General features: G+C 46.8%; 1 protein-coding gene across 4 annotated transcripts in view; it reads right to left on the minus strand.

Annotated features, from left to right (window-relative positions):
* LOC135366679 (piezo-type mechanosensitive ion channel component-like) overlaps window positions 1–7,021 on the minus strand; it is a 41,426-nt gene extending 34,405 nt beyond the window's left edge. For all 4 annotated transcript variants that reach the window (XM_064599492.1, XM_064599494.1, XM_064599493.1 and 1 more), the window contains exons 1-5: window positions 6,834–7,021; window positions 5,997–6,095; window positions 4,985–5,245; window positions 3,557–3,887; window positions 1,113–1,302 (exon numbers count right to left, since the gene is read on the minus strand). In XM_064599492.1, coding sequence (XP_064455562.1) covers window positions 1,113–1,302; window positions 3,557–3,887; window positions 4,985–5,245; window positions 5,997–6,095; window positions 6,834–6,906 — 954 coding nt within the window. In that variant the 5' untranslated portion in view covers window positions 6,907–7,021. The remainder of the gene's footprint in view (window positions 1–1,112; window positions 1,303–3,556; window positions 3,888–4,984; window positions 5,246–5,996; window positions 6,096–6,833) is intronic.
* Between the last annotated feature and the right edge of the window lie 8,241 nt (window positions 7,022–15,262).

Here is a 15,262-nt window from a genome sequence, read left to right on the forward strand (position 1 = left end):
GTTGTCTGGTCACCACACAATGTTGCGTGTTTTATTTAAAATAAAATTGAATAAAATGGATTCCGACGTAGTGAAACAGAATGCAAGGTCGAGAGCCTGCTTTAATCATTCGTGATCTCTCATAATTCTAGCGATTGGTGATCATTCAGGGGGCATGGAGGAAAATGTAACAGACAATGACGACAGAGCGAATGTGTATCTGTGTCAGCGTGTATGAGGCTTCGATGTGTTAATGAGAGCTCGAAGTCTGCGCATTGTAACTGTACAAACGTTGTGTACACAATCGTACACACAATTGTAGCACACCTTACCCGAAGCGAGAGGTTCGGCACTCGCCGAGTTTTCGTGACCTGCCATTCTTGAGATCATAGCTACCGAACGCTAATTCTTCCTAAATTAGAGTATGCCGCTTCGGTGTGGGATCCAGGGCAACAATCACTCATTCACCAACTGGAAATGGTTCAGAACCGTGCTGCACGGTTTATTCTCGGGAATTATAGTCGTACGCGTCTTCACTGTAACACAAAACGCATTCTCGAACACTTCTTTTGTTCCGCCATAGTCATTTGGAATGATCTCCCAGAACACATAGCCACTACTCACGACCACCAGTCATTTATGAACATCATATGCCCGCTAAACTGATTTCTTTTTCCTTTTTTTAGTTTACTTGCAAAGTATATTAAGTATGTTCGTGTTGCTCAATGGTGCACTAACCCTTTTCGTATAATGTCCACTTTTCTTTTCTTTCTTTTCTCTCCTCATTGCAAAATATTCCCCGTATTTTATTTGTATTTTATATACTGTATTTACTGTTTTTTCACTGTATGTAACTGCACTGCAGTTGCAACTACTGCAAGTTGTACTGCAGTTGCAAGATTTTTTTTTTTTTTTTTCCACTCCCATGTAATGCCCGTAATGGCCCTTGGGGTAAAACAAATAAATAAATAAACTCTTCCTCGCGTATATTCTCTGCAGCTGACGAAGCCTGGTGCTGAGAGAACGCCCTCGTTTCGTCACAATTTCGTCACAGTGACGTCCAGCATACGTCCTTCTGCGCGCGAATTTTACGCCATGTGGATTCCAAACTCATTCAAATAGTTAGTGCTTACATCTGGGCGAACGATCTGAAGACGAGTCAGCACGGCCGCTCCGTAGAAGAACACAAACATTGCAACCGGCTGAGCGTACACCGTCCAATGCTGATCGACGAACTCCAATTTATAGTGGGAAGTGTCGAGCCTTCTTGCCATGTTCGCGGAAGTGCACAGGGCTTTCCGAAATGCCGTCAACCCTAGCAGTCTGAAAGGAAAGCCACCATGAGGTCCAGTGCGAACTTACGTGAACTTAGCGGTGAGATTACGAACTTCCCTACCAGCCTGCTGTTCGCGAACGTCTTTCTCGTGTGTTTCGGGGAAGTAGATGGCTTCCCAAAATCCCTGTAAGCCGGACGGCATTGCACTAAGTCCCCTTCTGAGAAATGGAAGTGCGCGGCAGCTGATCAGAAAAGACCGAAACTGATATTGGCAGCTCGCACCCAGTTATAATAACCGATTTTCTTTCCTAGTTTCTCTAAGGTATCCGCAAGTATTTTCTGCAAGGTATTTCTGGTATCAAAGGTGCTGCTCTAGGTATGATTCAGAAAGCGCGCCCTATTGCAAACGCAGAATTTGCATATACTTGCATATACTCCCTTGCAACAACCTTCCATATACAACAACATATACAACCTTGCATATACTCCCTCTATGTTTGCGCTTAGTTGATGTTTGTTAATTGAAATAGTTAATTGAATTTGATGGCCAGCGCATTCGCTGCCGGTTTTCGGGTTTTGTTCTGCCGCACATCGAAGTCCCCGATTCCGTATTAAACTGTCCTCAGTTACCTTTATGTAAACAGTCTACTGCATAAGTTGTGGTAACCAATACGTTTAAGAACCCTCTCCGGTCTGATTTACATTTCGGGACTCCCGGAAGTGACCTGAATATGTTGCACCCCGTCTCATTCTGCCGCATCGAATTTGCTGCGTTCATTACGTAACTATAAGGCAATGACCAATAGCGTCGGTGCTTTCATAGGAAATATATGTTACATGGGCCTATGGAAGGAACAAATCCCTATTTTCGCTAACATCGCCGCGAAAATGAATTAAATGAATTTCCTGTCGCAGGACTCGAAGCGCCGCCTGCTCCGATGAGTCAAGAAACCAGCAGCACAGCCAGCGCCACCTATAGATACAGGAAGGCAGGAAGGATGGCAAACGTTGAATGTGGCAACTAACATTAAGCCTTAGTTAGCTTAATTAGTCTTCGGCAGGGAAGCTGCCACTTAGCCGAATAGAACTCTCGAAAGTCGAAGACATCCCACAGACTCCAGACTGCCTGTTTAAAGTTACAACAACTAATGCACTGGGGGATCATTTCCTTATGCACTATAAAAACAGAACTTCACCGCATAGCACGCTCTGCGCCAACCATTGTTACGAACGATAGTGCCATCGCTTCTTATTCGGAGAGGCATGGATGCGTACGCTTTATTTGTGTGTCAATTATATATCTAAATTGACACAAATAGGCGTACGCCCCACTCTTTCTTTCAAACCAGAAGCGATAACCCTATCATTTGTGGCAATGGTTGATGCAGAGCGTGCAATGCGGTGAAGTTCTGTTTTTAGAGTCTGAATGACAACACTACAGAACGACCCACACACTTAAAACATGTTCTGACATGACATCGTTCTGCATTCCGTTTTGTTGAAACGGGAGGTGTACACCTTTTTTGTGACAGTTATGTAGTAATTTCAATTCAACTGTTGTAATTCAATTCAACAACTACCGATAATTTGCCAACCCCTAATTCAATACATGACATTCTCGTGTAACCATAAACAAGCCCCCGCCACAACTTCCCGTGCCGTGCACGAAGACTTCCGGTCCTTCCGCGATTATGGACGCTCGGAACCAGCCGTCATGTAGAAACAAGTCTTTCGCATTCCTGATTTAATAGAGAGTTTTAGTATACCGCTACCGGTGCCCGGTAGGTACCGCGGCTACCGGTGGACTTGCTTACCGCAGTCCCCGGCTCCGGTATAACAGGCTCGTTTAGTATAGCGCGACTCTACCGCGACATTTCACCGGTAGCGACGCACGGAGACGGGAAGGAGAGCGGCGGCGCTGCAGTCGGTCTCGCCGGTGAAGCGAGCGGTACGCTGGCGGTAGGCTGCGCGGTATTTCGCCCCTCCGACCGGCGGCCGGTAGGACCGGGAGGTCGGTATTCCGCTCGCGCTTGCGCAGAGAAGGCATGACGTCAATACCGGCCCCATCGGTAGCCTATGGCCGGTATACTAAAACTCTCTATTGAAAAGCGCGGGCCTTTTTTTGGTAATTTGAATTGCCACAAAAAGGCGTATACGGCCCTCTCTCTCCTCAAATCAGAAGCGATAACTGTATCAATCGGCACAGTCGTTGGGGCAGAGCTGTGAGACCGGATGTCGTTTCTGCACCGTACCGGAAGCAGCGAAAACGGCATCTATAGAAACATTGAAATGCTCCCTTACCGGGCAGCGAGTGCTTCGGGTGGTATGAGCCTCTGTGATCTATCAAACTGGTAGGCGTAGAGACAAAGGGCGTGGACGAAAGTGTAGCTCATGAGGAGCAGGCGACCGAACCTGAACACTCGCTGACGGTCGCACTTCCAGGCGACCCGCGTTGCGACCCACAGGAAGGAAAAGAAGTAAACGGACGATGCCAGGGAAGCGTGAAGGATCCCCACTGTGGCCATCGTACACATCACCAGGGCTTTGGCGAGTAGCAATATCATGGGATGATAACGCCGGCGTACGACCTTGGCTGCAACGTTCTCATGGGGGACGACGGCTTGCTGAGTTCCTAGAAGTAGGGCGACATGTCAAAACGTTGTCGAAAAGAAGGAAGTATTGCTGAGGTCACCGGAAGACACAGAACAAAGCTATTGTGCATCGTTCGTAAAACAGTCAGTCACTTTTCATAGGCCTCGTAGTCATGTTAGGTGTCTAAGTTAGGCTTATGCGCTAGATCGAGCAGCATTTGACGTATATTTCTATGTACGAACCTTTCATTGCTTCCATGGAATAACCATAGGAACAGTGGCTTCATTTGACCATTACGAATGAAGGAAAGCGCCTCAGTTCGTGAGCCGCTGATGTTTCCAACAAATACTGTTCCTCTTCTTGGCGCCGTCCTCATCATTGGCGTGGTATTTAAAGGGTTAGTGGGTTCAGAGGGTTAGAGTTTAGAGTGGGTAAGGGATGACGCGTTAAAGGTTCATGCGAACTGACCTCCGTTCGGTCCGTTCAGGCTTTTACGACCGAGGTGAAGGGCCGCTTTGTTAGCGTGGAGGGGATTATGTTAATGAAGGCATGCCATGCAATACCATGCCTGAAAGGCATGAATGGCAATACAATGGCAATGATGAGGACGGTGTCCAGAGCACAACGACAGTTTGTTCGAAATATCGACGGCCTTTGTCCTAAGGCAGTCCCCTTCATACTGCGTTATCGGTTTACTTAATTTTCTACCTGTCTATTACCATTGCGCCGGCCTCTGTAGCCCAGTCGGTAACGTGTTGCCTTGCTGAGCTCAAGAAAGCGGGTTCGATCCCGGCCGAGGACGCTGGCAATGTGGGGGGAGATAAACATTGCTTCCAACGCCGTCTGTCGGGGATTCCTGTCAGAATTTATCAGCAGTCCTACCCTGCGGCGCGTGCAACATGTCGCCATACTATAGGCAGACAAACTTAACGTGTAACCTTCTAGCCTTTAACATAGCCTTTCTGGTCATGGACCAGTTGTCTGGACTAGATGACTAGGTCGTAGACTTTCTTCCGACAAAGCAACGCCAGCTGCTCAAAACGGCATTCCTGTGTTTCAGTATTCAGCAAGCATTCAGCAAGCGATGCACAGCTGGACAAATGCTGCGATACTTTGCAGCGTATGAGAAATTCTTACCTGATTCCTTTCTGAACCACAGGACGAGCACCGCAACAAGAAGCACAGCAGCGTCCAGTCCGTACACGTAAATACCCTGAAGCACGGAGAGTCCAGCTGCGCGTCGCAAGCCCCAGAGAGAGAGAGACTGTTCCGTATCGGAACAAAGCTCCCCTTTTCCTGTGTCCTTCTTGGAGGCAAGAACAATCTGGTAGACCGAGTGCTGTAGACACGCTGCTCCGGACACCAGGATTACGACGGAAAGGTAGAAGACAGGACCTCCTGATGGGATAGACTTTATACGTTGGGGGACTCCACAGAGTAGGGCAACGAGCATTTAAGAGCTTGTTGCTTATAAATAGCACGCAACATAGCACCGTGTAATACGTCGCTCTAAAAAATAATTTGTTGTTGAAATTTCGATGAAACCGGCCGGGGCGACGCCTGATGTGAAATGACCCTCATTTTAGCGGGCAACACTGGCGCTCGAGTATCCTGTATTGTATCAATTGTCCACTGTGTGTGTGAGAGTGCGAGAGAGTGTGTGTGTGAGTGTGTGTGAGTGAGTGTGTGAATGTGTGTGTGTGAGTGTGTGTGTGAGTGTGAGAGTGTGTGTGAGTGAGTGTGTGTGTGTGAGTGTATGAGTGTGTGAGTGTGTGAGTGAGTGAGTGAGTGAGTGAGCGAGTGTGTAAGTGAGTCAGTGAGTGATTTTGGTTTCCACACGGCGCCCTGTAGACCGGCGCCCTGTGACATCGATATTTTAAAGGTATCGGTACCCCCCCCCCCCCCATCGCATACATAAAATATCTAACATACCGGCAAGAATATCGATATCGTGCCATCCCTACTCGTTAGACACAGGGGCTATGCGCAAGCGATGTAGTTTCGTCGCCATACTTGATGGGCAACGCGAAGTTGGTGTCTACTTCGGAACAGTGTTGCCTGCATAAAACTATGCGAGAGTGTTCAGTACGAAAATTGTGACGTTGCAGTCCTGAGGGCTGCAATTCATAATGTGCGCCACCATACTCACGTAAACGTTTTTTGCTAGCACTAGGCCCGAATAGAACCGGGTTGAAGAAGAGTAGTGCTAGATACGCAGTGGAGAACACGTTGTACCGGAACAGGGCCGCTACAAAAAAAATAAAAACAAATGTCTGATTCGTTCTGGAATGTTTTGAAAACTTCGTTTTAAACTACTGTCGACCTACATTAGCACAAGGAACTAAAATAGATTTGCACTACGGGAAACATACGACTGGCATCGAGAAGATTTCCGGATTTTTGATTTCCGAACTTTCTATGATGACATACCATCTAGGGCTGCGCTCCTCCGCATCGTCTTCCCCGTCTCCCTTCCCCTAGAGTTCCGTTCTCGTGATGAACCGCATTAAGACTAAAAATCAGTCCTTTTGTTCACGCAAACGCGGTTTTACACAAACTGCACATTCAAGAAAAAGGTCAACATTAAAGGGGCATCAACATAACAGCAGCAATAAATTACTGATTTCAAGACTTTCATAATTTGAAATTTCAAGAGCTTCCAACAAGTGACACTAATTGCTCCAGGACCTCGTGAGTATTGTGAAGATCGAGTAGAAACTGGAATACGCACGTTTGTTTTATCTGCAATACAGGCACGACTGCATTCAACGATACATCAAGCGGGTAACGCGGCAGCTATGCGGACATCTATTGAGCACAGAGTTAACTTGCCCTTTCAGATATCAATTTGACAATTAATCCGTAAATACGTTCCCATAAACCACAGGTACACTACTTCTTATGTATCGCTATTCTTATATTCCTCACTCGTTAAAAAGTCAAGGCCTTCACCCATATGTGAACGAACGAATAATTGCATACTCACCTAGAGCGAGCATAATGGGTAGAACAACGCGGAACAAGATCCAAGCTACCAAAGGAGACGTTGTTCTGCTCATTGTGAAACGGAACCGTTCCTCAGGAGTCAGGCTCCTAGTCCCGAAGCTTGGAATATCACGGGTTCCCAAGCGTTGACAGATTCGAAGCAGGAAGACTGATGACCTTGAGGCAGGTGTGATACGGCAGTACGGCGGAGAAGAAGAAGCGTCACACGGTGAATCTTCTTCTTCTTGATATGGCACATACAGCCATCTAGCCATACACTCCTAGACTAAAAGGGTGTGAAGAGGTGCTAACTTCTATAGTTGCTATCTATAGGTCAACATAGCGTCTATTAAAGGGTGTAAGAGGGTGGTAAAAGTAATTATCATATACCCAAACTGCTACGGAGAGGCGTACGCCCCCCTCGCTCACCGAATCAGAAGCGGTAACCCAATCATTCGTAGGGGGCACGTAGAACTTTGCAACCTTTTAGGCGCAACATATGCGATAACTATTACCGCTGTAATTGTAGTTAATGCGGTCAAAGTTATAGTTAATTGTTATCATTAAAGATGGGACGAATCCACATTTTCAGAATCCTCGTCCGAATCCGAGCAAGGTTCTGCGAATCTTACGAACGTCGAATCTTTCGAATCTTTTCTTTAAAAAAAGGATCGGAAAGCCGAGGAAGAAGAAGAAGAAGAAAAAAAAGACTTCTGCTGATAAGTGTTTTGAAGCGGAATTTGATATCTTTGTTTAATGAAAAACAAATCATAATTCCTTTCGGAAGACGACATACCCATATATATTCTTAAATCCAACTTACTTATTTAACATGTTGTTCATCGACTGAAATAAATAAAATATCGAGTCAATTCTTTCCATAAAACTCAGACACAATCAAAGGCAAAACCATGTTACTTTTAAACTTGTGGTGTCGGAACTTCATGCTGTGGTTCTGGCGCGTTAATGAGTTATATTTTGTTCGTCCACGATGGAAATGGTCTGTATACAGTGTATTTGCTGCTGACTGCCCAGGACCGACCCAGCATCGACTATGGCGTGCTACAAGAACAAGATTGCAATTTTACCAAAAGCACCCGCTTGAGGATTTTGACAAATATGGCGGGGTGGTATCACCCCTGTGCTTGCATAGAAATAACCGTTATTGCCATTTTGCGCCGTAGTTGAACTTGCACGTGTCGGAACTGGATTCATTCTCCCCTCCTTGGGGAGAAACAACTGTCATTTCCCGACAACTGGCCTTCAGAAAACAACTGGCTAAGAAGACCATGGCATTCGGTACTCTAGGCGTTGTATCGGTGAACCTTCTGTTACCGGACCCCCTGAAGCACCCTATTTATTTAATTGTGTCTTGTTGGAATCCTGTGCGCCAGTATAAGTCCCGTTTTACTTTCTATTTTGTCATTCTTTTCTCCTTGGTCCATTTCCTTGTACCAGTACATTTTTCGAAGAGCTGTCGTAAGTCACTGTGTGTGTCAATGCAATTTCGGAACTGTCATTTTGTCGCGAAAAATGAAAAAAAAATAAACATTTTATTGGGGAAAACTTTGGGTTTTAAAAGCTTGGCGATGTGAAAAGTTCACATACACTCTAGCCAGACGGCAATGCTAAGTTCGTTAGCAGAACGGCCGTTACTTCGCCTGTAGTGCAACCATAATTTCGAATGGTGTGTGGAAAATGGGAGGCGTGCACCTTTTTTTTTTGTTACAATTATGCAGTTCATAATTGCCACAAAAAAGGTGTACGTGCGCCTCCTGTTTTCAACCAATCAGAGCAGAGAACAATGTCATTGGCAAATGATGATTGCACTACAGGGGAGGTAACGGTCGATTCCGCTAACAGACTGAGGTTTGCCGTCTGACCAGGGTACAATACTTATCATCTCTTAGATAATCCGCCTCCTCTTTCATCAGGAGCAGTGACGGACTGCTCACCACTGGCTCCGGGGGAAGGCCATGTTGCTGCTTTGCGCCAGAGGTGCATTCCTCTTGCACGACCGTCCTCGCTGCCTCTCAGTGGACACACCAACATCTGATGCTGTCTGTCTTGTCATTGTGCGAGTCCTGCACGGTCTGGGTTGTCCTCTGTGGCACTCAATCCAACATGATGAAGATGCGCCCTCTGTTGGTACACACTTAGAAATGAACTTAACCGCATAGCACGCTCCTAGCCAACAATAACATCGAATGATATCGTTATCTGCCCTGATTTGTGGCCTCTGTGGCTGTGGCCTCTGTCTACTCATACCTGCGCAGCGCTAACACTTGGATGGTGCTGTATGTTCTCCGGGAGGCGACTGGTGAGAAGCGGCCCCAGGTCCGGAACCATCATCCATTCGGCTCGATCGTCTGGCTGGGATAGGAATGTTGCAGCTAGAGCCCTGCGCGGATGAGATTTTTCGCATCCGACCCGCACCGCGCAACCGGTATCCGCATCCGCAGCACACACAACAGTTTACATCCGCATCCGATCCGCTGACCAAAACTCACCATCCGCATCCGATCCGCAAAATCCGCACGTTTCCAAGGACGCGTAAAGTCCGCCGGAAGCATATGTTGGTATACTTTCGGGTGCCTCCATGCTGTCACGGAACGACTCACGACGACAAGCAAAGGGAAACATTTCAACAAACGCGTTATGGAGAAACTTCTGGAACGCGTAGAACGCTACCTCGTCGGTTCTCGCGCGGTTCGAGACGACAGGATGCCGTCTCTCCCGTCTTGGCCGTGCATGGTCAAAGGTGAACCCGAGCATGCGCTCGCTGTCGCAGCGCAATACAAATAAATTGCTGGTGTAAAAATTACAGGACGCGGTATATCCGCGTCCGGTCCGCTACCGATCCGCTGCCTTCGTATCCGCATCTGAACCGCATCCGACCTCGCGCTATCCGCATCCGATCCGCACACAAAGTTCTGAATTTTTATCCGAATCCGCAAGTATCTTGCTGATATCCGCGGATATCCGCTTCCATCCGCGGATGGTGCAGGGCTCTAGTTGCAGCCTCAAATTCGACGCATACTCAAGGTACCAGCGCCGTACCCATTTGCTGTATGTTCCCCTTTCTTGCTGTGTGTCAGGCCGGCTTCAGTCTGACATGATTGTTTTGTTATTATTCCCAGCTTCCCCGGCCTGACCAAGGACGGCCCACACGCTGCCATAGGTGTAGGCTATCGGACCAGGACTAAGGGCCTAGCAGACCCAGGTCACGTAGTCACGATGCCTTCGGTGCCATTGGTGACTTCGTAATGGTGCCTCTACGACACCTCGACCCGTTCCCATTGTGCGAACGAGAATATAGGGCTGTGCAGGATCGTAAGTAGAGCTGACCTTGTCACGGTGTCCCCTTTTCCCTACACTGGATTACATCCTCTGCATAACCCCTCAGCGAGGGCACAAGAAGTTCGCGCTTTTCCGGGCGGCGTACTTGCATCACCTGAGGGCACCCACGGCTTCATTAAAGCGGGCATTGGAACCGCATTCCGCGAGCTCGACTCAGCTAGCGTCGGTAGAGTACCGGCCAGCAGCTGGACTCGATGAGCCACACCGTGCCTCTTACAGCATGGAGCTATCCCCTCGAGCATTAGATCCCTACGTATTTGCGCGCAGGTACACTGTTAAAAATGAACTTCACCGCATAGCACGCAACTAACCAACCATCACCTCGAATGATATCGTTATCTGCCCTGATTTGTTGGAAACGGGAGGCGTACGCCTTTTCTGTGACACTTATGAACAGCATAAGTGTCACAGAAAAGGCGTACGTCTCCCGTTTTCAACAAATCAGGGGAGATAACGATATCATTCGAGGTGATGGTTGGTTAGTTGCGTGCTATGCGGTGAAGTTCATTTTTAAGAGTGTAAATCGTCGATGCCGGCTCTGCAAGCTGTGCGATACGAACAGTAGATACCCTAGCTCCTTTCGTTCTATCTCTCCGGAATAATCTTCAGGGCCAAGAACCGCATATCGCCGTTCCAATCTTGGGCAAAGATTACCCTTCCCTGTCTGATACGAGGGCAACGTTCTCTCTTATCGGCGATAATATTTTCAAGAACTGCTTCGCACGGCACGTGGCTATGCATGCCACAGATGTCACCCTATGTCTTTCTTAAGATGACGTCATCGCTGTGCAAAGCGCTGCCACAATCTGGCTGCGCCTCGATGGAAGAGGACGTAAACGACGCTTCGTCTACCTTCCCCGTTTGGCAGTACCCGTTAATTCTGGTAAGGCTTTACCCTCCAGCGGAAGTTTGTGCCGAAACTGGCCAAGCGCAGATGCATGCAAGACGAGGATTAGGGTGCTCCGTCTAGTCTCGCTCGCGTCGCAGCCACCAGCCTCTCCTGTTCCCGCAGGCTGCGAACGCACGGAACGCTACTATATCGGTTACTAGAACTAGCGCTGTCGATCAAGTTAGCTTTTGATAGAATCATCGTCTTCACGATGCCACTCTTTCTTGGTGGACTTAACAGATCCTCCCGCCTGGAGGTACCTCCTGGTCGGTGTATACATGTTTCCTTTTTTCCAGTTGCATGATGTCCAAGAGGCGCAAAGACTTTACGACCCAGCGAGGTTCCCGCTCGGCTCGTACGGGGTCTGCACCAGACAACTCAGCCTTCTTTCCGAGAGCTGCACGTTTTCGGTAAGTGGCTACGTGGACAGTGATAGCAGGAGGCTTTCCAGTTTCGTGGGCCTCCCGATCGAATCTGACGGCGCAGCTCAGGCCTCTTCGAGGAATGGATGCGAGCCAGGTACCACCGCCTTTTCGTGGGATCACACTGGAACAGCGGCACCCCACAGACCCCCCAATCGCTTACACAGAAGAAGAATGTCGCATCCTTTGCCCACCGTGTCAAGTCCCCAAAGTCCATAGGGCTGCCCATCGTCGGGACGCACTGCATCGAGCTAGGACAGAAGCTGCTTGCACACCCAGGGTCTCCGAAGGGGACGTTGCGGCCGCCATCGCTGTGTTGGAAAGACATAGTCCAGAACTATAACGACGTCCTGAACAGCCCCCGGATTGCACGGACCACGTAGATGACGTGCTTATCGATATCCCCGAGGAACTGGACCTGTGAACCAGCGTCTGACCCCCCAACAACGCGGGATTTGTTCTTTGTTTTTGTGTTTCATAAGCCCCAAAGTGCCCCGGAACACTGGAATTTTTCAGTGCTTGTATTTTTGAGGTGGGGAAGATGTGGTGATAACAAGGATGCCTTACCTTGTGATACCCCGCGCTGATAACCTGTCACGCGATGCGAAGGGGGAGGGGCGTTCCTGGCAGCTTTAAAAGACGTGTTAGCGACGGCATCGGGGCTCTTTCCTGACTATCGCGCGGATCGTTATTGCGAAGGGGCTCATTATTTTATTCCCCACATCCCCACCAGCAATGTGGTAGAGTAACCTCCCCACCCTCCATCTTGTTCTGACTACCAGTCAAGCCCAGCGGAGCTGAGTCTCTCTCTCTCTTTCTCTCTCTCTCTCTCTCTCTCGTAACTGGTACGTAATAAATGGCTTCTTGTTGAGTACTTCTCGCCTATCGATGAGCGAACGCGGATGGCTCCGGCAGTGGGATTGCCTGCGATGCGGCAGGAAGGGAGATGTTCCCACAGGCTTTCTTGTAACTCGGCCACTTTTCTAAATAAAACGGCGTTCCTTTGTCTGTTTCTTCACTCAGCAACCCCGCACCCTTTGACGCAAACAAGCACTAGATTCTTGGTCGAAGCAGGTACAGCTCCCTGCAACGTTAACTTAACGCGGCGACGACTGGCGGAGCAGTTGGAGATCCACCCTATCGCCGCTACGTCGAACTACAGGGAGAGAGCGTTGTGGGCTATGAGTAAAAGAGGATGAGCCACAACAATTCTCTCGCTGAAGACCCGTGGTCCAGCAGATATAACGCGGCGCTAGGTACAATCTTGACCTTGTGTCGTATTGTATAGGACCACCCATCGTGCAAGAGCACGAATGAGGGGTCATCGTTGTTTTTTTAAGGATCAGACAGGAGGAAGTGGGAATAAGAAGGTAGTTTCTTTAAAGGCGTAGTTTGAGTTTGATTATAGAAAGCTCAAGATATATTCGATAGGATTGGTTTATGGCTTACCTTTTTTCCATTTTTGGCCAAAAAATAAAAGTGCTCATATCGAGCTCAAATTGCGCATAGATACTCAGCTGGAACTGCGCTTTAATTTTCGCCCAAAATTTGTGCAGAAAGAGGACCTTCGATTTTTGACAGCAAAAAATCCCAAGAGGTTAGGCTTACCGTTTTTTCCATTTTTGGCCAAAAAATAAAAGTGCTCATATCGAGCTCAAATTGCGCATAGATACTCAGCTGGAACTGCGGTTTAATTCTCGCCCAAAATTTGTGCAGGAAGAGGACCTTCGATTTTTGACAGCAAAAAATCCCAAGAGGTTAGGCTTACCTTTTTTTTCATTTTTCGACAAAAAATAAAAGTGCTCATATCGAGCTCAAATTGCGCATAGATACTCAGCTGGAACTGCGCTTTAATTTTCGCCCAAAATTTGTGCAGGAAGAGGACCTTCGATTTTTGACAGCAAAAAATCCCAAGAGGTTAGGCATACCTTTTTTCCATTTTTCGACAAAAAATAAAAGTGCTCATATCGAGCTCAAATTGCGCATAGATACTCAGCTGGAACTGCGCTTTAATTTTCGCCCAAAATTTGTGCAGAAAGAGGACCTTCGATTTTTGACAGCAAAAAATCCCAAGAGGTTAGGCTTACCTTTTTTTTCATTTTTCGACAAAAAATAAAAGTGCTCATATCGAGCACAAATTGCGCATAGATACTCAGCTGGAACTGCGCTTTAATTTTCGCCCAAAATTTGTGCAGGAAGAGGACCTTCGATTTTTGACAGCAAAAAATCCCAAGAGGTTAGGCTTACCTTTTTTTTTCATTTTTCGACAAAAAATAAAAGTGCTCATATCGAGCTCAAATTGCGCATACATACTCAGCTGGAACTGCGCTTTAATTTTCGCCCAAAATTTGTGCAGAAAGAGGACCTTCGATTTTTGACAGCAAAAAATCCCAAGAGGTCAGGCTTACCTTTTTTTTCATTTTTCGACAAAAAATAAAAGTGCTCATATCGAGCTCAAATTGCGCATAGATACTCAGCTGGAACTGCGCTTTAATTTTCGCCCAAAATTTGTGCAGAAAGAGGACCTTCGATTTTTGACAGCAAAAAATCCCAAGAGGTTAGGCTTACCTTTTTTTCCATTTTTGGCCAAAAAATAAAAGTGCTCATATCGAGCTCAAATTGCGCATAGATACTCAGCTGGAACTGCGCTTTAATTCTCGCCCAAAATTTGTGCAGAAAGAGGACCTTCGATTTTTGACAGCAAAAAATCCCAAGAGGTTAGGCTTACCTTTTTTTCCATCTTTGGCCAAAAAATAAAAGTGCTCATATCGAGCTCAAATTGCGCATAGATACTCAGCTGGAACTGCGCTTTAATTTTCGCCCAAAATTTGTGCAGAAAGAGGACCTTCGATTTTTGACAGCAAAAAATCCCAAGAGGTTAGGCTTACCTTTTTTTCCATTTTTGGCCAAAAAATAAAAGTGCTCATATCGAGCTCAAAGTGCGCATAGATACTCAGCTGGAACTGCGCTTTAATTCTCGCCCAAAATTTGTGCAGAAAGAGGACCTTCGATTTTTGACAGCAAAAAATCCCAAGAGGTTAGGCTTATCTTTTTTTTCATTTTTCGACAAAAAATAAAAGTGCTCATATCGAGCTCAAATTGCGCATAGATACTCAGCTGGAACTGCGCTTTAATTTTCGCCCAAAATTTGTGCAGGAAGAGGACCTTCGATTTTTGACAGCAAAAAATCCCAAGAGGTTAGGCTTACCTTTTTTTCCATTTTTGGCCAAAAAAATAAAAGTGCTCATATCGAGCTCAAATTGCGCATAGATACTCAGCTGGAACTGCGCTTTAATTTTCGCCCAAAATTTGTGCAGAAAGAGGACCTTCGATTTTTGACAGCAAAAAATCCCAAGACTTAATCTTAGACTTAATCCCAAGGCTTACCTTTTTTTTCATTTTTCGACAAAAAATAAAAGTGCTCAAATCGAGCTCAAATTGCGCATAGATACTCAGCTCGAACTGCGCTTTAATTTTCGCCCAAAATTTGTGCAGAAAGAGGACCTTCGATTTTTGACAGCAAAAAATCCCAAGAGGTTAGGCTTACCTTTTTTTCCATTTTTGGCCAAAAAATAAAAGTGCTCATATCGAGCTCAAATTGCGCATAGATACTCAGCTGGAACTGCGCTTTAATTCTCGCCCAAAATTTGTGCAGAAAGAGGACCTTCGATTTTTGACAGCAAAAAATCCCAAGAGGTTATGCTTATCTTTTTTTTTTCATTTTTGGACAAAAAATAAAAGTGCTGAAATCGAGACTGC

This window comes from Ornithodoros turicata, chromosome 8, assembly GCF_037126465.1.
Source record: "Ornithodoros turicata isolate Travis chromosome 8, ASM3712646v1, whole genome shotgun sequence".
In the NCBI taxonomy this organism is placed as follows: Eukaryota; Metazoa; Arthropoda; class Arachnida; order Ixodida; family Argasidae; genus Ornithodoros; species Ornithodoros turicata.